Genomic DNA, 21,943 nt, shown 5'->3' on the forward strand with positions numbered 1-21,943 from the left:
CCTGGATTCAGCTGGTCCCCAGAGAGAATCTCACTTTTCCAGCCCAGGTAGTGGCCTCCAGCTTGCCCTCCCCCGCATCCAAGCAGAGCCCGGAGGTCCAGCGCTGTTTCACTTCCCCCCTTTCCCAGCAGGCCGGCCCTGGCTCCTAGGTTCTCACAGGCGCCCAGTCGCCTCCACCCTCTTCCTCATCTCTCTCCCACACGTGTCCCTCTCTCCCCTTCCTCTGTATCTGCTCTTCTCAGAAGTTAGCTTACGAAGCAAAGTTGTAACTTTGAATTCCTGTTTTTCCAACCACCCTCATGTGACAGGATATCTCCTTATTGGAGGTTTTCCCTAATTTCAGAAGCCCTTTAAAAGTGGGCGCTTCCTCCACGCTCCTTTTCAGCTGGGCAGTTCTGAGAAGGGCAGAGTGGGCAGGGACAGCTGGGGGCTCACTGGCCTGGTCCTCCCCACTCTCTTCTCTCCATCCGTGGAAGAAAAGGATAAACTCTGGACCATGAGGCCGTTCCCACTCCTGCCTCTCCTCTCTCTGCTTCCGGTAGCCGTGCAGCTCCTGGGTAAGTAGGCTAATGAGGTGTGAGCTTCCTGACTTGGGGCCTGGGGTCTATGATACCCCCTCCTTTGGGGGAGAGTGTTAAGGGATTCCTTCCACACCTGCGTGGAGGAGGAAGCCGGGCTACAGCACCACCAGCTCTGCAGGAAGCTCCTCCAGGTTCCCAGGCCTGGAAGCTGGGGACTGGGAGGAGGCAGCGGCTCCTCGGGTCAGGGGGGCTGCCTGATCTGAGCCCCTCAGAACCCTGCCTTCCTCTTATCTCTTCTCTCATCTCCCACTGCCCCTTCGCTGCTATATATTCTTAGAGTGATTTCCGCTCTGGTTGGCGAATTCTTGTTTTCAATTTCTATCGAACTCTCAAACCAATCTCTTCTGAGCATTTTTGACCAAAATGAGGGCAGCACTGGTGTCTCTCTTTATCGTAGGTCTAAGGATGGGTCACAGATAGTACCCCCCAAAGATCTCATGAGAGTTTTACAATTCATCTTTTTTCTGTGAATGCACCTTAAAAAAATCTTTTTTTTAAATTGGAGTTGATTTATAGTGTTGTGTTAGTTTCAGCTGTACAGTAATTGGGATCAGTTATACATATACACACATCCCCTCTTTTTTTACAGTCTTTTCCCATATAGGTCATTACATAGTATTGAGTAGAGTTCCCTGTGCTACACAGCACCTTCTTATTAGTTATCTGTTTTATACACAGTACTGTGTATACCTCAATCCCAATCTCCCAATGTACCCCTACTCCCCACCCCCACCCCCTTTACCCTCTGGTAACTGTAATTTTTATTTTCTGTTTCAGTGACTCTGTTTCTGTTTTATAGACAAGTTCATTCGTATCCCCTTTTAGATTCCACGTGTAAGCAATATCATATGATATTTGTCTTTCTCTGACTTACTTCACGCAGCAGTGAATGAACCATTTTGATCACTCCTAGTTTTTATTACTAGACAGTTCATCCTTAGGCGTTCTACATCAATCCTTCTTTCAGTTCTAAGTTGTTTAAACTGATTTATTCCTATTCCTCCATCCCTTCCTTTTTTTTTCCCCCTGGAAATGGATGATAACTCATGAGGACCAGACTCAGAGCTTTCCAGAAGCCTGAAGACAGTATGAAGTCTCTCTCTTCTATTTCCTTAAACACATCTTGCTTTACCCTCAGAATGAGAGCTGAGAGCGTCTGGAGGAATGTTTATTCCCAGGTCTCTTTTGAGATGAAATAGATGGGATTTCAGCTTTGAAAATTTGGATTTCTGGTCCCCCTTCATTTTTTCCCAAATCAGCAATTACCACCTTGCCCAGCCTGTGCCAAGGGTGTTCCATGCCCTGCCGACATGTTGGAGGCAGGTGCTGGGGAGAGGGGATCATGGATGAGACAGAAACTTCTGACCACCAGGAAGCTTTCCAGGGAGAGTGTTCGACCACAGAAAACAAATCGGCATGACCATGAAATAGCAGAGATGATAAAAACACAAGCAAAGGCAGTATAGTTTGTACCTGGACCCTGCTACTTAATTTCTTTGTGCCTTAATTATAAACTTTCTTAGTATATAAACTAAGGAGCATCATAGCAATTGTCCCATCAGTTGTTGCAATGACTCAATGAATTAAACTATGTAAAATATTTAGAATATAGTATGACTCATAATAGTTCCTAAATGTTAGCTATTCATTACCGTGACCTTTCCCCCCCCATGGTAGCAATCAATAGCTCAGTGCAAGCAGGATAATTAGCATTTAAAGGAAAAGTTTTCCAAGAAACAATACAGAGGAAGGAGTCCTGAAGTCTGAGGAGATATTTTCCCTGTTGTTTTTGTTTAGTCACTAAATCATGTTTGCAACCCCATAGACTATAACCCTGCCAGGCTCCTCTGTCCATGGAATTTTCGAGGCAAGTATACTAGAGTGGGTTGCCATTTCTTTCTCCAGGAGATCTTCCTGACCCAGGGATAGAACCTGAGTCTCCTGCATTTGCAGGCAGGTTCTTTACCACTGAGCCACCAGGGAAGCTCTTATTTAACCTGAGTCCTGGCTACAAAGCACATCTCTTAGTGAGTAAGAAGGGTGACGGGATAGCAGGCTCCGTGTCACTCTGGTCTTCATCTTGAAAGACTGTCTTGTGCAAGAGAATTAATATATTCTTTGTGACCCCAAAGGTTAAAACTAAGACCAGTGACAATCTTCTAAAGGTTTCACTGTCTCAAATAGAATGTTCTGCATAGGAGAAAGTTTTCTGTCACTAAAGGTCTTCAGACCCTGAATGAGACCTGTACTCTAACCTGGCACTTCTCAATAGAAACATCATTGGCCACATTATGTAGCCATATTTAAAAAGGTAAAACAACAACAACAACAAAAACAGGTGACACTGATTTTATAAATATGTTTTATTTAACCTAGTGTATCCAAAATATTATTAGTCAACATTCATCAATATAAAGCTTTCTGGGATATTTTTACATTCATTTTTTTAAAAACTTTTTTTTTTTTTTGAGTATAGCCAATTAACAATGTGATAGTTTCAGGTGGACAGCAAAGGGACTTAGCCATTCTCTCCTATACTCCCCTCTCATCCAGGCTGCCACCTGACACTGAACAGAGTCCCCTGTGCTATACAGTAGGACCTTGCTGGTTATCCATTTTAAATATAGCAGCATGTACATGTCTATCCCAAGCTCCCAAACTATCCCTTTAGATTGATTTTAATACTAATTTAGGACGTCTTTGAGGAACAGTTGCCCACTGACCACTTCCTTACTAGTTTTCATAAAATTTTCCTTTAATATTTATATTTTTCCTTCATTCTTCCTTTCTTTTTTTTTGTCTTTTCTTTATTTCTAGTCTCTCATTTCTTCCTTCATACATATGACTTGTTTCAGTACCAGATTTAACACATACTTTCTGACATTGTTGAGCAAAACCAAGTTTTTGTCCTCTTTCTTTCTTCAGTTGTTCTTATAGTTGTCTATTTTTCTTGTTATTGTCCCAAATGACTTCTGATTTTTTTCTCTAATTCTGAGTTGGATATCTGTCGATGTAGGGTATTGCAGATACAGGTAAGAAGACAATTGCTTTGTTGTGTGACATTTCAGCACCTTCTTAGGTTGTTGGACCTAATTTCTAGGTAGGAAGAATCACTGCTGGTTAAATGTGAGTGTTAAAGAATTAAATACACTTAAAGTAGGTCAGAAGGAGAAAGACAAATACTATATAATATCACTTATATGTTGAATATGAAGTATGAACCAAATGAACTCATCTATGAAACAGAGAGAGACTCACAAACATAGAGAGCAGACTTGTGGTTACCACCGCCAGGGGTAATGAGGGAGGGAGGGACCGGGAGTTGGGATTAATAGATGCAAATTATTATACAGAGAATGGATAAACAGCGAGGTCCTTCTGTATGGCACAGGGAACTATATCCAATGTCCTGGGATAAACCATAATGGAAAAGAATATGAAAAAGAATGTATATATGTATAACTGAGTCACTGCTGTATAGAAGAAACTAACTGAATATTATAAATTAACTATACTTCAATAAAATATATTTTTAAAAAAACAAAATATGGAAGGCAACTGTAAGGGGGAAAAAAAAGAATCAAACACACTCAACCTCAGTTATAGACAAAGACCCCTATCTTCAAAGGGACATGAAGATCACAGTGATGACAAGTGTTCCTGAAACCTGGTTTCTGACACTGAACCTTGAGCAGCTGCAGGAGAACCAGGAGGTCACAGAGCAACTAGGGGAGTTGAACAGAAGGAATGTAGCCTTTTAAGTGGTGTGTTGTCTGCATGGCAGAGAAGGAACAAAACTGCTATCAATGTGAGAATAATAGGGTCCTCTTGCCTCTTGGTGAGCATCAAGCACTGTTGAATGGAAACATCATATAGTTATACTGATCCATAGAGGGGACTCAAGGAAATCAGGTAGAATAAAATTGAGAGCAGAAGGAGATAGGAAGGCAAGTACCCTTTGAAAAGGAACTGAAACTGGCATAGGAGACATTGTAGGATGTGCATCATGTGTGCTCAGTTCTCCAATTGTGTTGGACCCTTAATGAACCCATGGGCTGTAGCCTTCTAGGCTCCGCTATCCATGGGATTATCCTTCCGGGAATACTGGAGTGGGTTGCCATTACCTCCTCTAGGGGATTTTCCTAACCCAGGGATCAAACCTGTATCTCCTGTGGCTCTTTGGCAGGCAGATTCTTTATCACTTGAGCCACCTTGGAAGCCCTTACTGTGTGACAGATTCTTCTGATTATAAACCAAGTTAAGGTTACAGAGCCCTTTCAGATCCTTACTCACTTCAATTAATTGCTTTCAGATCCTTAATCAGATCCTTATAACAACCCTATGAGATGGGTTGAAAGTGAAAGTGAAGTTGTCCAGTTGTGTCTGACTCTTTGTGACCCCATGAACTGTAACCCACCAGGCTCCTCCATCCATGGAATTTTCTAGGCAAGAGTACTGGAGTGGGTTGCCATTTCATTCTCCAGGGGATCTTCCTGAACCAGGGACAGAACCCAGGTCTCCTGCATTAGAGGCAGATTCTTTACAGGCTGAGCCACCAGGGAAGCCATGAGATGGGTTGGTTGGGTGTTATTAGTGTCATCCACCTTTTACTACATGAGGAAACAGCCTCAGAAGTCAGCTAGCCAGTAAGGACCTGACCAGTTCTTGATTGTGGTCTGGTTCTGAGCCTGGTTCTGAGGCTAAGAAGTAGATGTAATTTACTAGCTGGAGCGTATTGTTCAGCAAAGACATAAACGTGCTTCAAAACAGCAGTATGTCAAAAAGGGGATTAGTCCCTCTATTTGGATCAATTATTTAGATTTTTCACTTGGAGATGGGAAAAGGGACAGTAACCTTTGAGGGTTCACTATCTGCAAAATGATTTTCTGGGTGCTTTGCTTAAATTATCTGTAAATATATATATCTAAATATTTCTAAAAAATATTTAGAAAGTTTCCAGTAGCTCTATCAGAGAGCATTATTATCCCATTTGATAGATCAGGAAAGTGAGGCTAGAATGATTAATTTAACTGAGGCAACACAGCTAGGACTTGGTGGAACCAACATTTGATTGCAAGTTTGCTGGCCTGCAAACACATGCTTCTTTCCAACACATCATATGGGAACTCTGGGGTCTCTGTCCTTCTGTCTGTCTCTTTGCAACAGTTCTCTGTTTTTTTCTAGTTTCATCCTGCTCTGTACCATTTCACATTGCCTACAATACTGATTTTCCCCAGTTAATGATAAGCATATACTAATATGTATCAAGCAATTTCTGTGCGTCAGGAACTGTTCTCAGTGCTTTGTTTAGATGATCTAATTTAAATCTCACACGACCAGGAGGTCCTGTACTTTCCTCCTCATTCTTCAGGGGGAAAAGGCAGCACAGAGTAGTTTAGATACTTGACCAAGGTCACTCAGTAAGCAGTAGCGCTCCAATCATGTCACAGTCAGGTAGACACAATGCATAAAAATTAATTTGCCTGGTTATGAGTGGAAGGAGAAAAATTGGGTAGTCTCAGCTTCTTACCTACATGTTTTGCTTGTCTTGAAGTTGGCAGAGAGGCTGGGTTTTTGAAGTTGATGATTAGGAGAGAAAGGGAAGGATGGTGAAGGAAGTGGCAACTGGGAATGGAATCCAGGAAAGAAGTCAGGATCAGCAGGTGGCTGGAGAGCTCCTGAGATGGGAGTGAATGAATCCAGGAAGGGAGTAGGTATTCCTATCTTTAGGGAGGGAGGCAGGAAGTTGGCAGTGTTCCTTACTTATTCCCAGACTGTTTTCTCCTTGAGGTCGTAGTCCGTATTGGATTAATACTTGCATCTCCCCCAATAGCCTAATTGTTGCTGCTGTTGTCGTTTAGTCTCTAAGTCGTGTCCGACTCTTGGGACCCCATGGACTGTAGCCTGCCAGGCTCCTCGGTCCATGGGATTTCCCAGGCAAGAATATTGGAGTAAGTTGCCATTTCCTTCTCCAGGAGATCTTCCTGACCCAGGGATCAAACCTGTGTCTCCTGCATTGGCAGGCATATTCTTTACCACTTGGGAATCCCCAATAGCCAAATGCGGTGACTTAAATTGGTAGGTTCTCTGGATATTTGATGAACGAATGAAATATCTAAAAGGAAAATAAAATCATTTTCAATTTTTTCTTTATCCTTTTGTTCAGTATCACTAAGCCCAATCATGTGATCCTTAGTTTCCCCCTTGGCCCAGCAATTGTTATAGTGTGTGTGTGTGTGTGTGTGTGTGTGTGTGTGTGTGTGTGTATGGTAGTGACGATTTAGTCCCTCAGTCATGGTCGACTCTTTGTGACCTCATGGACTGTAGTTCACCAGGCTCCTGTGTCCATGGGATTCTCCAGGTAAGAATATTGGAGTGGGTTTCCATTTCCTTCTCAGGGGATCTTCCTAACCTAGGGATTGAATCTGGGTCTTCTGCATTACAGATAGATTCTTTACTGACTGAGTCTCTAGGGAAGCCCTTGTGTATAGTAAGTACATAATAAATATTTATTTTTAACTAATATTTACATAAATAAATATTTATTAGCTTAATTTCAGTTCTTTGGAGACACACTTGTAGGGTGTACTGTCACTTACAGGGGCTAATGAACAGATTCTTGGTTTGGTTGACTCAAGACGGTGACCTCTGACAATGACTTGACAATGACTTGACTTGACCTCTGACAATGACTTTTTTCCCAAGACTGGGAAAAATCTTGGGAAAAACTGGCTGAGGAGGGGGCCGTGAGACCAGAGGGAGGTAGCTGGTCCAGGGTGGGTGAAGCAGCAAGTGAGCCCTGTGGGCAGATGAGCTCAGCCTTCCTGGGTACCCTGGGTGACAAGGTAGACTATATGTCTCAGAATCATCCTTCCTTGGTGTAAGGATTAGGGCTGTTCATTCCTCTAACACCCACTGGTCACTAGTGAAGGGCTACTCCTAGGAGGTGTTCGTTCTCTGACCTGTCTGGTCTTTGCAGTGGGTGAGGAGGCTCTGATGGTCAGAAAAATGTCCCCAGGCCCAGAGATGTGGGGCTGCCCCTGGGGAGTGGAGCTGGTACTCACTGAAATAGCAAAAGGCAAGAGAAATAAATGGATTTCTGGCAGCATCCACTACAATATACCCATTTACTTTCCTCTTATCCAGCTTCCCTGTCTTCCACAATTATTAGCTTTTATGTTTTCATGTCAGTGTTTTATTTATGGATGGTGGGGAAAGCCTAAATATGTATAAGGAAATACAGCCTATGACAATTATATCTCTAAATTGTCACATTTAATAGCTTAACTTTCTTTGCCAGTAAATTTGGAAATTTGAACTTCCCCGGTGGCTTAGTTGGTAAAGAATCCTCCTGCAATGCAGGAGACCCCAGTTTGATTCCTGGGTCAGGAAGATCCACTGAAGAAGGGAACAGCTACCCACTCCAGTATTCTGGCCTGGAGAATTCCATGGACTGTATGGGGTTGCAAAGAGTCGGATATGACTGAGTAAATTGCACTTTCACTTTGGAAATTTAATGACTTGCTCAGTGTTATCATTTAAAACAGTTAAAATGTGCTTAAAAGAACATTTGTGCCTATGATGTTGGATATCCAGGCTTTGGCCATGTTTTAAAATTGATTTTTATTGAAATGTAGTTGTTTTGCAATGTTGTGTTAGTTTCTGCTGTTACAGCAGAGTAGGCCAGCCGTGCATATCCATATGTCCCCTCTTTTTTGGATTTCCTTTCTATTTAGGTCACCACAGAGAACTGAGTAAAGTTCCCTAAGCTATATAGTAGGTTCTCAGAAGTTACCTATTTTGTACACAGTAGTGTATACATGTCAATCCCAGTCTCCCAACTCATCCCAGCCACTCTCCCTTTCCTGCACTGGTGTCCATACATTTGTTCTCTACGTTTTCTTGTCTCTGTTTTGTAAAGATCATCAATACCATTTTTTCTAGATTTCACATATATGCATTAATATATGACATTTGTTTTTCTTTCTTTATGACTTACTTCACTCTGTATGATAGTCTTTAGGTCCATCCTTGGTGTCTCAGATGGTTAAAGAATTTGCCTGCAATGCAGGAGACCCAGGTTCAATCCCTGGGTTGGGAAGATCCCCTGGAGAAGGGGATGGCTGCCCTCTCTAGTATTCTTGCCTGGAGAATTCCATGGACAGAGGCTATAGTCCATGGGGTCACAAAGAGATGGACATGCCTGAGCAACTAACACTTTCACAGGCCCATCCACATCTCCACAAATGACCCAACTTCATTCCTTTTTATAGCCAGACTTCAGCCATTTTTAACCTGAGACATTGCATGGAAGCTTCTTTCCTAAATGCATTTTGACTTTTTATATTTCTCCCCTTGAACTGTGGGCTCTGTATATCAGGGAACTTGTCTCTAGTTTGTCTTTGCATTGTAAACAGCAGGGTGCCTGGTATCTTTATTTGTTGAAAAATAAGAGATTAGTAATACTGAGTTAAGATGCATGGCTGGTCTCGTCAATTCGGTAAATACATTTCTGATGTATAAGTACCATCTATTCTCATTTGTTCAGCTTTGCAATATTTCTGTTACAAAAACATAGTATAGACAACAAAAATTGAATGTTTATCCAAATAAAACATTGGTCTGGTTCATAGTGACAAAAACGCCGTAAGCTGTCTTTTGGTCAAGGTCTTGAATCACTTTCAGAGGAAGACAGAAGACATATTAAATCAGAGACATTGCACAGAGACAGTGATACAAGCAAAACTCACATGTTGATGCATCAAGGAGAAGAATAACATATGAACACAGGATCATAAAGCGATAATTTTACATTTCCTCTTATTGTCTGGCAGAAGCAATATCAAACTTGCACTGCTTCCTAGTGTCCAAGATACATAAAGGAAATAAGAAGAGATAAGTTTGTATTGAAATAGAAGCTTTTCATTTGCAAGTACTTCTGTTATAAATATAAACATTTATAAATTGCTCTTTGGGAAAAATAAACTTTCAGAGTAAAAAGTCGTATGAAATAGATCCATCATCTTGAATCAAGCATTAAATAAAAGAAAGTACCTGAATTAACAGTCAGGAAATGCTTCAAATTTAATAACTATTCCTTTATTCATTCAACAGATACTTATTGAGGGCCTATTATGCTCTGAAAAGAGAGAATATGGTGCTGGATTGGAAAGATAAGTCTTTCTACTTAGGGAATTTACATTCCAGTAGGGACACAGACAAAACATAAATAAACAAAATTTTAAAAAAATATATTTTAAGATGGTTATTCATATTATATAGAAAATAAAAGAGTAAAATTAGAGTTGTTAGCTCACTAAGGAGTTGGCAATTGAGTTGGAACCTTAATGAGTGTCTCAAGAAAACGGAACTTGAAATATGGAGTCTGTAAAGTGAAAATGAGCTTCAAGTTTTTGAGGAACAGAAAGGCTTTGTGGCTGGGAGGTGGTGAGTGAGAGAGCAAGGGTGGGAGGAGGTGAAAGTAGGATGGTGTAGCGTCTAGTGAGCTGTGGCATGGAGACTGGAGGGTTTGGTTCCTGTGTGTGCAGTGGTCCTCGTGAAGGGTTTACACTTGGGAAGAGATATGGTGGAAAACAAAATCTCTTCCATCCTGGAAAACCTCTCCCCAAAAGTAAAAGAAAAAGAAAATAATTTTATTCTTGAATAAGTATTCAAGCATAATGTGACATGTATTGGCAATCTACTAAAGAGACTGCAGAAACAGAGAAATTTGACCCTTTTATATGGCCAAGTAGAAACATTTCATGGTGTCAAGTAGATTTTGCAGTCAGGTCAGGTGACATGTTAAGCTTGTCTCACCCAGGAAACTGGGAGATCAGGCATTATCGCTAATGATTCCACTTCAAACAGAGGAAAATCAGAGCAAGACCATGGTGGCTTGGTCTGGGGTATGATAGTGGAGATGTCGGAGAAGGCAGTGGCACCCCACTCCCGTACTCTTGCCTGGAAAATCCCATGGATGGAGGAACCTGGTAGGCCGCTGTCCATGGGGTTGCTAAGAGTCAGACACGACTGAGCGACTTCACTTTCATTTTTCACTTTCATGCACTGGAGAAGGAAATGGCAATCCACTCCAGTGTTCTTGCCTGGAGAATCCCAGGGACAGGGGAGCCTGGTGGGCTGCCGTCTATGGGGTTGCACAGAGTTGGACATGACTGAAATGACTTAGCAGCAGCCTAGCAGTGGAGATGTAGAGGAAACACTGGCTTAGGAAATATGTATTAGTTGGATTCTCCAGAGAAACAGAACCAATAGACTGTGTATGTGTGTGTCCATCTCTGCCTCTCTCTCTGTCTATGTACCTATCTCTCTACCTGTCATCTATCAATACTTTTGAGAGAGATTTATTTTAAGGAATTGCCTCATGCAGTTGTTGGAGAAGGCAATGGCACCCCACTCCAGTACTCTTGCCTGGAATATCCCATGGACAGAGGAGCCTGGAAGGCTGTAGTCCATGGGGTTGCTGAGGGTCGGACATGACTGAGCGACTTCGCTTTCACTTTTCACTTTCATGGATTGGAGAAGGAAATGGCAACCCACTCCAGTGTTATTGCCTGGAGAATCTCAGGGACGGGGGAGCCTGGTGGGCTGCCGTCTATGGGGTCACACAGAGTCGGATACGACTGAAGCAACTTAGCAGCAGCAGCATGCAGTTGTGGATGCTGACAAGTCCAAAATCTACCGGGGTAGGTTGGCATGTTGGTAACTCAAGAAAGAGTGGATATTGCAGTTCAGGTCCAAAGATAGTCTAGAGATAGAATTTCCACTTCTCTGGGTGACCTCAGCCTGTTTTCTCTGAAGGCCTTCAGCTGGTTAAGTGAGGCCCACCCACAGTATGGGGTATAATCTGCTTTACTGAAAGTCTACTGATTTAAATGTTAATCTTCTAGAACTAGAACAAAAAACAAAAAACTTCCACAAACAACCTTCATAGCAACATCCAGACAGGTGTTTGACCAATTATTTTGATCCTATGGCCCAGCCAATTTGACACATAAAAGTAACCACTGTGGTACATTTTTGGAGAGAACCAACAGGTTATAATTTTGTCCTAGAAAGTGAAGGAAAGCTGAGAATCTAGATGACTCCTAGGTCTTTGGCTTATAGATCTAGATGTATGATGGTGCCATTAATAAAAAAGAATACTGGATGTTTGCTCATGAAATGCCATCATAGTTAAAGTTAAGATGGAACTACAGATGAAACGTAAATACATGAAATAAAACTCAAGGAAGTATAAAAACCTCTGAAAGAAGAATGCTATTCTTGCATAAAGACTTCTAAACACCTTACTTTAAATGACTTGATACCAGCTGGTTGGTTGACTGAATTTAGACGGTAAGTGTTGGCCACTCAACAATGCAATCAAATGACTGAAGTAGAAGGTGGAAGATAGATTCCGTCAGGATGGTACTAAGCAAAACTACGTCTAATGTGGAAGAGAAGTCTGGAGAAGAAAATAATAGGTGCAATGGCCAACACAAATTAAATGTAAAGGTCAATATAGATGAGTCTACAAATATCTATGGCAACATTTTCATAGTTCAGTACCCTTTTAGCCAGGTATAAATTTTTGTATGGTACATTATCCATTTAAAGAACATTTTATCTTCCTATTTCCTGGGTTTTACTGTGAGTAAAACACAATATTATTAAAATTTTAATTGTATTACCAATGCACAAATTTACTCATGTTGCCACACAAAGATCAAGCTTGGGAAGGACTTCAGTTAGATGGGAGGAGATTGCGTTGACACTGCATGTTCTGTTGACAGACGTCAACTCCAAATATGCCAACAGAAGCAGATGTTCTGAATTCAGGCTCTAGTGAGTCCCGATTCTAAGAAGTGGAACCAGCAGACATGCGGAACCCAGCCAAGGAATCTAGGCAGAGGTTCAAAGTAGCTCTGAATTAGGAACCCAGGCAACACAGAGGCAGGAGGTCTCTACCAAGTGTAGACAAGAGCAGATATGGCAAGAGAACATAATCTTTTGAGGCAAAGATCCATTATGACCTCAAAATTGATGGTCCAAGACTGATCTCAGAGTGTGAGTGTTGCCAAGCCCACAGGGGTGTTGAGGACAGTAAATAGAATTTGGCTTGTGAAAGTGCTTTGCAAATAGCAAAGGGTTCTGTTAGGGATACTATGATTATTTGACAGTTTCACTGGGATGACCTGATTAAAATTGGGGCTAGCTGATGTAAACTATTGTATAGAGGATGGATAAACAATAGGTCCTACTATATAGCAGAGGGAACTGTATTCAATATTCTGGGATAAACCATAATGGAAAAGAATGTAAAAAAGAATATATGTATGTATAACTGAATCACTTTGTTGTAGTAGAAATTAACACAATATTGTAAATCTATTTGTTGTTCAGTTGTTAAGTTATGTCTCACTCTTTGTGACCCCATGGACTGCAGCATACTAGGCTTCCCTGTAAATCCACTTATACTTCAATGAATGAAAAAAATAAAGTTGAAATCAAATGTAAAAAAAAAAACAAAAACAAGCTCATTTAGCCAAACCCTCAAACATCTGTAATACTATACTAGCTCACTTTGAAAGAAGCTCTTAAGTAGAAGGAATACTCAAACTTCACAAAAAGTGTTTAATTTATATTTGTGCCCCCCAAATAGTCAATTCATTTGTCTATTAAAAAATAGATAAGAAAACCTTTAAATGATCAAACTTGAATTCAATTGTGATTTAAAGGACAAAAATGTGCTTATTAGCTCCTTTTATTCTTTTCTTTTTTGGCAAGAGGAAGTTGAGTTTTGCCAGATAGCAGCTATGTAGTACAAGAATAAACCATGTATACGTATTTATTTAAAGTGCCAACCCCAAATTGCAAGCATAAAAAAACGCTGTTATTTGTAAAGTTACTCTTATAAATATTACCTTAAACAATATAAAAATGTAACATACTCAACCTTTACTGCAAACTTCACAAATTATTAAAATTTTCAAATGCATTTTATATCATTTTTTAATACAAAGGTCAAGTTGAATATGCCAATGAAATGACAGATACTAGATATCTGAGTTGCCCACTGTTGCATGGGAAACAAAACAAAAAAGCTCTCTAGTTGCCTAGACCTGGGCTACCCAGCAGACTCTTAGCTCACAGATTTGCTGGCCATTAATTGAAGGTAAAAATTCCTAAAATAAAATTGTTTTTCTAGACACAAGAAACTTTGCCAGTGTTATAATTAGAATAATTGTGTACCAGTTCAGTTCAGTTCAGTCGCTCTATAGGTTTCGTCTATCTCAAAGAGGGTAAGGATAGTCAGACTTCAAAATTCTGTTCTAGGACACAGAAATATTTAATTTTATACTTTATTGTGTTCATCTCCAAATTTGTTTTTCTCAGATGAGTGTTATTTCTTCTTCTATTACCTATCATTTATGTTTGTGCATGCTTATATTCATGCTTAGTCGTGTCCAACTCTTTGCAGCCCCATGAACTGTAGCCTGCCAGGCTCCTCTGTCCATGGAATTCTCCAGGCAAGAATATTGGAGTGGGTTGCCATTTCCTCCTTAAGGGGATCTTCCCTACCCAGGGATCGAACCCGTGTCTCTTGCATCTCCTGCATTGGCAGGCAGATTCTTCACCACTGCGCCACCTGGGAAGCCCCCTTTTATGTTCGCTTCACTACAATTCATGCACATTTAAAGCATTTGAGCCTTTCCATAAGGTTCCTTGTCCAAACTAGAACATGTTAAAGACTTCCAGTCAATTACTGGCAGCTGGCAGCCATGTACTCCTGAGAGAGGACCCTCAACCCAGTCTTTCCAGCTTCAGGGACCCTTCTGGAGGAGCTGAGTTGGCCCAGGCAGAGTTAATTTCAACCTTTTTCCTGTGGTCATAGGTCTTTAAGGGAAACAGAAAAATTGAGAACTTATTTTTCTTTAACTTTTTATTTTATAGCTAATAAACAATGTTGTGATAGTTTCAGATGGACAGCAAAAGGACTCAGCCACACATATACATGTATCCATTTTCTCCCAACCTCCCCACCCCTTCCAGGCTGCCATATAACATTCAGCAGAGTTCCCTGTGCTATACAGTAGGTCCTTGTTGATTATCTTTTTAACATTAAGAACTTTTGAACTAAAATATTGCCTTTATCCTATGTATCCACTTAAACACCCTTTCTCTTTTTTTAACAGACACAAGGCAATTTTTAATATACAATGAAGATCACAAGCGTTGCGTGGAAGCATTAAGTCCCAGTGCAGTCCAAACTGCAGTTTGCAACCCGAACAATGAAGCTCAGAAATTCCGATGGGTGTCTGAATCCCAGATCATGAGCGTTGCACTTAAATTATGCTTAGGGGTGCCATCAAAAACTGATTGGGTTCCTGTCACTCTGTATGCCTGTGACTCGAAGAGTGAATTTCAGAAATGGGAGTGCAAAAATGACACGCTCTTAGGAATCAAGGGAGAAGATTTATTTTTTAACTATGGCAACAGACAAGAAAAGAACATCATGCTTTACAAGGGATCAGGTTTATGGAGCAGATGGAAGGTTTATGGAACCACTGATGATCTGTGCTCTAGAGGTTATGAAGGTAAGAAGCTTGGAATTTTTTTTCTTTTGTCTTTCTGTCCATTTTTTCTCATCCTCTTATTTGAGAACTAATTCAAGAAAATAAGAATATTCATGTTCAGTCTATACTAGAAATATTGATTGCTTTTGAATTTGGAATGATTGTGTGTTCTGTGAGTGAATAAATGCAGTTAAAAAGTCCTGAGTGATAGTTTAGCTATTTGTGATTAATGGGAAGATATTTCTTATAACTTTTGCTAAAATTTTCCCTGACAACTGTTTTTGGAAATTACTTTTCACTGTCATCTTTAATTCAGAGTCTTGAATTTAATACTGTGTGATTGTCATGATAAATGAATTTAACCAAATGTTTTTTTTCCTTTGGTTTAAGTCATCTCTAAACAAATGATCTATGGAAACACATTTTTTAATAACTCAGACTGCAGAAAATCTTGACATCGACAGTTTGGGTTTCTAAATGTTTCTAATTTATTTGTTACCTTATGGGTATTTAGAAACATTATATAATAATCAGAAAATTAGCAAAGCTGAGGCGTTAGCTTGTAAATTAACCTTTAGCATGTTTAGTCTGCTATTTTAGAAAGTGATAGATAGCACCAGTGGGCAGAAAATTATATGTAGTTGGTTCCTTTATCTCTTCAAGGTGAAATAAAATCAGAGTATCTAGTCTTCTCTTATCTAGGCCAAATTTCATTTTCTGGCAGCGGCACAGAAAAAATAAAACAAAAAAGAACTTGAAGTCCTTTACAAAGGCCTCTTGAGTCAGACAATGTAGCCACATTCTAGGATGGGTCATTTGGTTGTTGTGTAGTGCTATCTAGAACATCCTCAAGGTCAGAGAAAGAGTTTGCCTTTTGGGACAAGAGGTTAACCTGTTTCCAAAGTTACTATGTTACCGAGGCTGCAAAGTTTGGTTGAACTTGTCTGATGGCAGCTATGCAGAGCATCAGAGTTCAGCTCTTTGCAAGATGATGATTTATTAGCTTTCCATTTTCCTTCTATGTTCTATAAAGAGAAAAACAGAGTAGGAATTAAAGAAGAGTGAGGAGGAGGGCTCAGAAAAAAGTTATCCTCAGGTCTTTTTTGAAAATAATGTAGATTTAGAAATTATGTGAGAGACAACCAAAGTAGCATAGCATTTCAAGAGAAACTTGACAGAAAGTTGTAGGGCAAGAAAAAGGTGAACTAAACGTTGACTGAGTCAAATTCCACAGATAGGACAGTAGTTCTAATTGACGAATTCAACACAAGGAAGTTTGGTGCTAAAGGATGGGAATTCTCATTTTATTTTAAAAGATATCACTGAAGTTCTACAATCCCCTTCCCACTCCCTGCCCACACTTTCTGATCTTCTGTTTGCTTTCAGAAAAATATGCATAGGATTTAAGACAGTGGTTCTCAAATTTTAACATGATTAAGAAACATCTGGAGAACTTGTTAAAAATACAGATCCCAGGGTCCTCCTTCACTAGATTTCAAATTAGCATATTGGGGAAAGGGCCTAGGGATCTATTGAATTATTTTTATGAACACCTGGGTGGTTGGATGCAAATAGTCCCTTGCCCACACTTTGCATAGTCCCTAACTCTCTCCCAGTACTTAAGGTATTCCCGCTAGATGATCTAGCCTTTCAGAGAGATCTTGGAATCCATTCATTGGAATATATGTTATAAGTAAAGACAAGGCAGAGAGGATGTATGGAGATTCTTTGTCTCTCTAAAAAAGATTTGGGGAGGAATACTGTCTGAGACCAAAGATTTAATTTTTGAGTAATAGAATTAGATTTTGTAGATTTCAAAGCCTCTGCGGATTGTCTGGAAGAGTGGACCACAAGAGGAAGAGGCAATGAGTGCTGTGTCATGACTTGTTAGTGAAGTGGCCTCATCAGTGCTTTGCTTAATAAATCAAGTTAGGGACTAGTGGACAACACTGCGTGTCTACTGCAGGGAGGGTGGGTTCAATCCCTGGTCAGGGAACTAAGATCAGCATGCCCTGTGGTGTGCCAAAATTTTTAACAGAATAAATAAATACATTGAATTAGTCCTTAAAAAGCCATTTTTGATTGGCATTCATAAGTTGAGCTCTGAAAATTCCTTGGCTGCTTTAATAAGCAGTGAGACTAAGCCCTAGGTAGTCTTTATCAGGTTTACTTCATACAAAAGAACAATGGCATAATTATTATAAATCCAGCATATTTTTATACAATCTGTGATTTGGAAAAATAGTCCTATAACTTAGTGGAACCAAATTTAGAATCACATTTTAAATTTATTAACAGCTAGGTGGCTCAGATGGTAAAGCATCTGCCTACAATGCGGGAGACCCGGGTTCAATCCCTGGGTCAGAAAGATCCCCTGGAGAAGGAAATGGCAACCCACTCCAATATTCTTGCCTGGAGAATCCCATGGATGGAGGAGCCTGGTGGGGTACAGTCCATGGGGTCGCAAAGAGTTGGACACAACTGAGTGACTTCACTTTCATTTTTCAATTGGGAAAAAATTTTGAGGGAATTGAAAATAAACCTAGCTTTTAAGGTAGACTGGATAAGTATGAATAAAGAAAAAGGAAAAGAGGTAAGTCATCTACTTTTGTCATACTCTTTATTTACATTGGAATTCCCTGATAGCTCAGTTGGTAAAGAATCTGCCTGCAATGCAGGAGATCCTGGTTCTATTCCTGGGTTGGGAAGATCGCCTGGAGAAGGGATAGGCTACCCACTCCAGTATTCTTGGGCTTCCCTTGTGGTTCAGCTGGTGAAGAATACACCTGCAATGTGGGAGACCAGGCTTCGATCCCTGGGTTGGGAAGATTGCCTGGAGAAGAGGAAGGCTACCCACTCCATGTTCTGGCCTGGAGAATTCCATGAACTGTATAGTCCATGGGGTCACAAACAGCTGGACACGACTGAGTGGCTTTCACTTCACTTTTTACTTATGTACATTAGGCACCATGCTATGTGCTTTACAACTGTTGTATTATCTAAATAACTTTTAAGATGTCTTTAAAGAATTTTTTAAAGTCATAAGATCTATGAAACAATTAGGAAAAGAGTATTCTTATCTAGAAAAAATTCTGAATATCAACTGGTCACAAGAGACTAAATATTTCCGTATAGAAGACTATTATCTCCCAGAGATAATCTGAACATACTGGAGAATTTAGCTACATGAGTGGTTTGGTTCTTATTGGAGATGTGACCTTCTCTAATCCTTTTGGCTTAAGCCAAACCATAATCCACAATGGTTCTACATTTGTTTCAACTTCCTTCTCTAGGTAAACCTAGAGCTTCCCATTTTGATCTGTTTGGTCTCTTTTTTTTTTTAAAAAGACAAATATTGGTGATAGTATCTAATGGTTTTGAGTACTATTTTCCATGATGTGAATCAGAGATTTATATGAGAATTCCTACCCTTTCTTGGCCATTGTTGAGGGAATCGTGTAGAGTATGTCTTGGTAGGAGTGGTTGGAGGGGACTGAAGTTTTGACTGTGTGTTTGGGTTCCACAGTTATAAGGTTATTTTTCAATCTAGAGATTCAGTAATTCTCCAGTTTCAACCAAGAGGAAGGATAGCCTTTTCTCTATTTGGAGGAAAGGGAGAAGTCAAAGTTGGCAGTAGAGCTGACTACTTTTGGCTTGCGAGAGCAAAGGGGAAAACCTGTTGCCAAAGACAGCGGAACAGAAGCAGTACTAGAGTTGTTCCTGAGGACACACTGCTGTATGAACCCAGCAAAAGACAGGGCTCGAGAGGGAATGGAAATACAGGGGAATTCCCTGTGTGGGGCATGCGGTGTCATCAGAAGAGTAAGACCTGTTCTTGCAGTAACCTTCTGATTGGGAAGTCAGTGTTCAGGAGACTCACATCATTTCTAAGTGCAAGTCGGTGTGTCTCTTGTAGCCATGTACACACTCCTGGGCAATGCCAACGGGGCAACCTGTGCGTTTCCATTCAAGTTTGAAAACAAGTGGTACGGGGAGTGCACAACGGCTGGACGATCCGATGGCTGGCTGTGGTGTGGAACTACTACGGATTATGACACGGATAGGCTCTTTGGATATTGTCCATTGAAGTGTAAGTAACTTTAAGACAATTTTGGCATATTTAATATGGCAACCTACCCACTCCAGTGTTCTTGCCTGTAGAATCCCAGGGATGGAGGAGCCTGGTGGGCTGCCATCTATGGGGTCGCACAGAGTGGGATACGACGGAGGCAACTTAGCAGCAGCAGCAGCAGCAGTGATAAAACCTTGTGTATTTTTTTTCCTTTTTTTCCTTTATGTGATTTCTCATTTATTATCTCAGATCATACACCAGCACAATCCTGTACAGATGTCACTGTCCCCATTTTCTAATGGAGAGAGTGATCTGTATCGGTTAAAGACCACAACTCACATCTTCTGACTCTTATCCCTGGGTTGCATCAAATGACCCCTTTATTTTCACTAAATACTTCTTCTCTTCAAATTCCACTGTTACTGTCAGTTATTTTCTAAGACTTTAGGCAAATTATACTGTATATGATACAGTATATACTTAATACCAGAGGTGGTCATCCCATTTTCCAACCCCCCAATGGTTTACCTTTACTAAACTATAGATCAAAAATAAAATTTAAGCAATGCTACAGCATGAAGTTTGATAGAGAGAGAGATGTGAGGGATGCCTGAATTTTGTGTCCATGTAATGAAAAGGGTTCCTTACTGTGAAAATGATAGTAATGCTACTCTTCTTAAATTCAGTTTAAGAAGGGTTATCATTTAATTTAACATAGTTTCAATGGAAGTGAGTTATGTCTATGCTTGAAGGGATTCTAAAATGAAAGTATTAGTCTTATTGGAATGATGCAAAATAAGTTGCATTGTGTTATATTGATAGGAGGGGCCATCAAAATGCTTGGTGTCCTTTCCATGCTCAAGAATCTGTTAAGAAGCAGGGTAGCGGGAGTTCCCTGGTAGTCCAGTGGTTAAGACTACGCTTCCACTGCAGGGGGCACGGGTTCTGTTCTTAGTTGGGGAACTAAGATTCCACATGCCACACCATTCAGCCAAAAAACAAAAAAAAGAGAAAGACCGTGCAGCGGATTTTGGGTGGGATGGAGGAGAGCATTTGCATCAGAAGGCAGAGAGAGGGGTGAAGAATGCAGAGAAACAAGAGTTCTTTGCTTCCCTTTCTATTACACCTCTTGCTGCCCACTGCTCTCGTCCTTTCCTTCCCCCTGAACTTCTTACTCTTGCTAATTCAGATTCTGTGGATCAGAGCTCCTGTTTTCTGCTCTCCTGCCAAGGGCTGGGTACAGGGGCAGAGTCTCAGAGGCAGTCTGGGATGTTGTGAGACCGTCTGCATGGCAAGAGTGTTGCTTACCACTAAACTTTCAGGACTACACATCCACCTACCATCACGGTATTCCAAGGATTATTATGAAAAAACAGTCCAGTTTACAAAAGTATCTTAGTTTGTAAAGCCAAACTTCAAGAGTCGTGTTTATTTATCTCTTTTGATTTTTAATTCCTAAAAATCACACTAAAAATTAATTTGATTTCTCAGCCCCTTAGATTATTGCAGTTCCCCTCTGGGTATAGTCCCTCTCTTCTGGTTGAGCACACACAAAACCTCACAGTCTTCCTGTGTTCATAGAGGAACCACTCTCCCATTCTTGGGTGAGGTAAATGCATTTCTCTTTTATGATAACCTTTATTTATTTAATTTTTTAAAAAGATATTTTTACATGGACCTTTTTTTTAAAGTCTTTATTGAATTTGTTACAATATTGCTTCTGTTTTACCTTTTGATTTTATTTTTTTTTTTTTTTTTGGCTACAAAGCATGTGGGATCTTAGCTTCCCTATCAGGGACTGAACCCACACTCCCTGCATTGGAAGACAAAATCTTAACCAATGTATTCCCAAGGAACTCCCCTATAACTAAAGGTTTGATTCCCATGAAAGTTGATTGATGTCTGATGTTTGTATTAGAAGTTTTGCTGTCTGAAAACAAAATTTAACCTTTTTCCTCCCATAAGGTAAAGCAGTATTTGTTTTCTAGTTATGGAGGAGCATCTTTGTCCTGGACTTTGCAGGAATAGTATTCTCTAAATCTGTTATCGTGTAGTGTCTTGGGGCTACAGATCTCATGGGCCCAGCTGTAACATCTTACACTTAAACAGTGTTGACGGAGGTGTTGGTTGCATGTATGATTTAATGAATCATTAAATGGAAGACAAATGGTGAGCCAGTAATCATTAAAAAAAAAACTCAAAAAGTGAAAACTCACCACCTTGGCTAGATGTGCATTGGAGGGATAAACTGAGTATCTTCCAGAATAAGTTTTTAGTTTCATTGATTCCAATTTATGTCTTAAAGCAAATTATATATTTTTTCCAGTTAACTATAAAAGAGAAATTACTGTAGAAATATAAAACACTTTTGATTTCAGCATGCATTATGATTTTAAAGAACCTTTTATACAATTTATGCCTTTTTAAAGAGTTTTGCAGTTTCCCAAACTATTTCATTGTCCTTGCTTTGTGTTTCTTTCAAAAGAGCATTTTATTTTATGTTAGTCTTCAACTAGCAGATTCAATCCAGGAAGATGAGGTCCCAGCTATTGACCTAGTGACATTTCATATATGCTCTTCATTGTCCTTTTTATTGTTTATGGTAATGTTTTCCTTCTATTTAGACATTTATTTTCAAGTATCAGGGCAACAGGAAAAGGAAAAGCCCCCTTTCTCTCAGTTCCTCATAGCTTGCAATTTTAGCTTTCAGT

General features: G+C 40.1%; 1 protein-coding gene across 1 annotated transcript in view; it reads left to right on the top strand.

Annotated features, from left to right (window-relative positions):
- Positions 1 to 364: 364 nt before the first annotated feature.
- Positions 365 to 21,943, top strand: part of MRC1 (mannose receptor C-type 1) — a 111,728-nt gene continuing 90,149 nt past the window's right edge. The window contains exons 1-3 of the mRNA XM_068986957.1: positions 365 to 557; positions 14,780 to 15,181; positions 19,077 to 19,250. Of these exons, the coding sequence (XP_068843058.1) occupies positions 497 to 557; positions 14,780 to 15,181; positions 19,077 to 19,250 (637 nt within the window). The 5' untranslated portion in view covers positions 365 to 496. The remainder of the gene's footprint in view (positions 558 to 14,779; positions 15,182 to 19,076; positions 19,251 to 21,943) is intronic.

Source organism: Capricornis sumatraensis, chromosome 15 (assembly GCF_032405125.1).
Source record: "Capricornis sumatraensis isolate serow.1 chromosome 15, serow.2, whole genome shotgun sequence".
In the NCBI taxonomy this organism is placed as follows: Eukaryota; Metazoa; Chordata; class Mammalia; order Artiodactyla; family Bovidae; genus Capricornis; species Capricornis sumatraensis.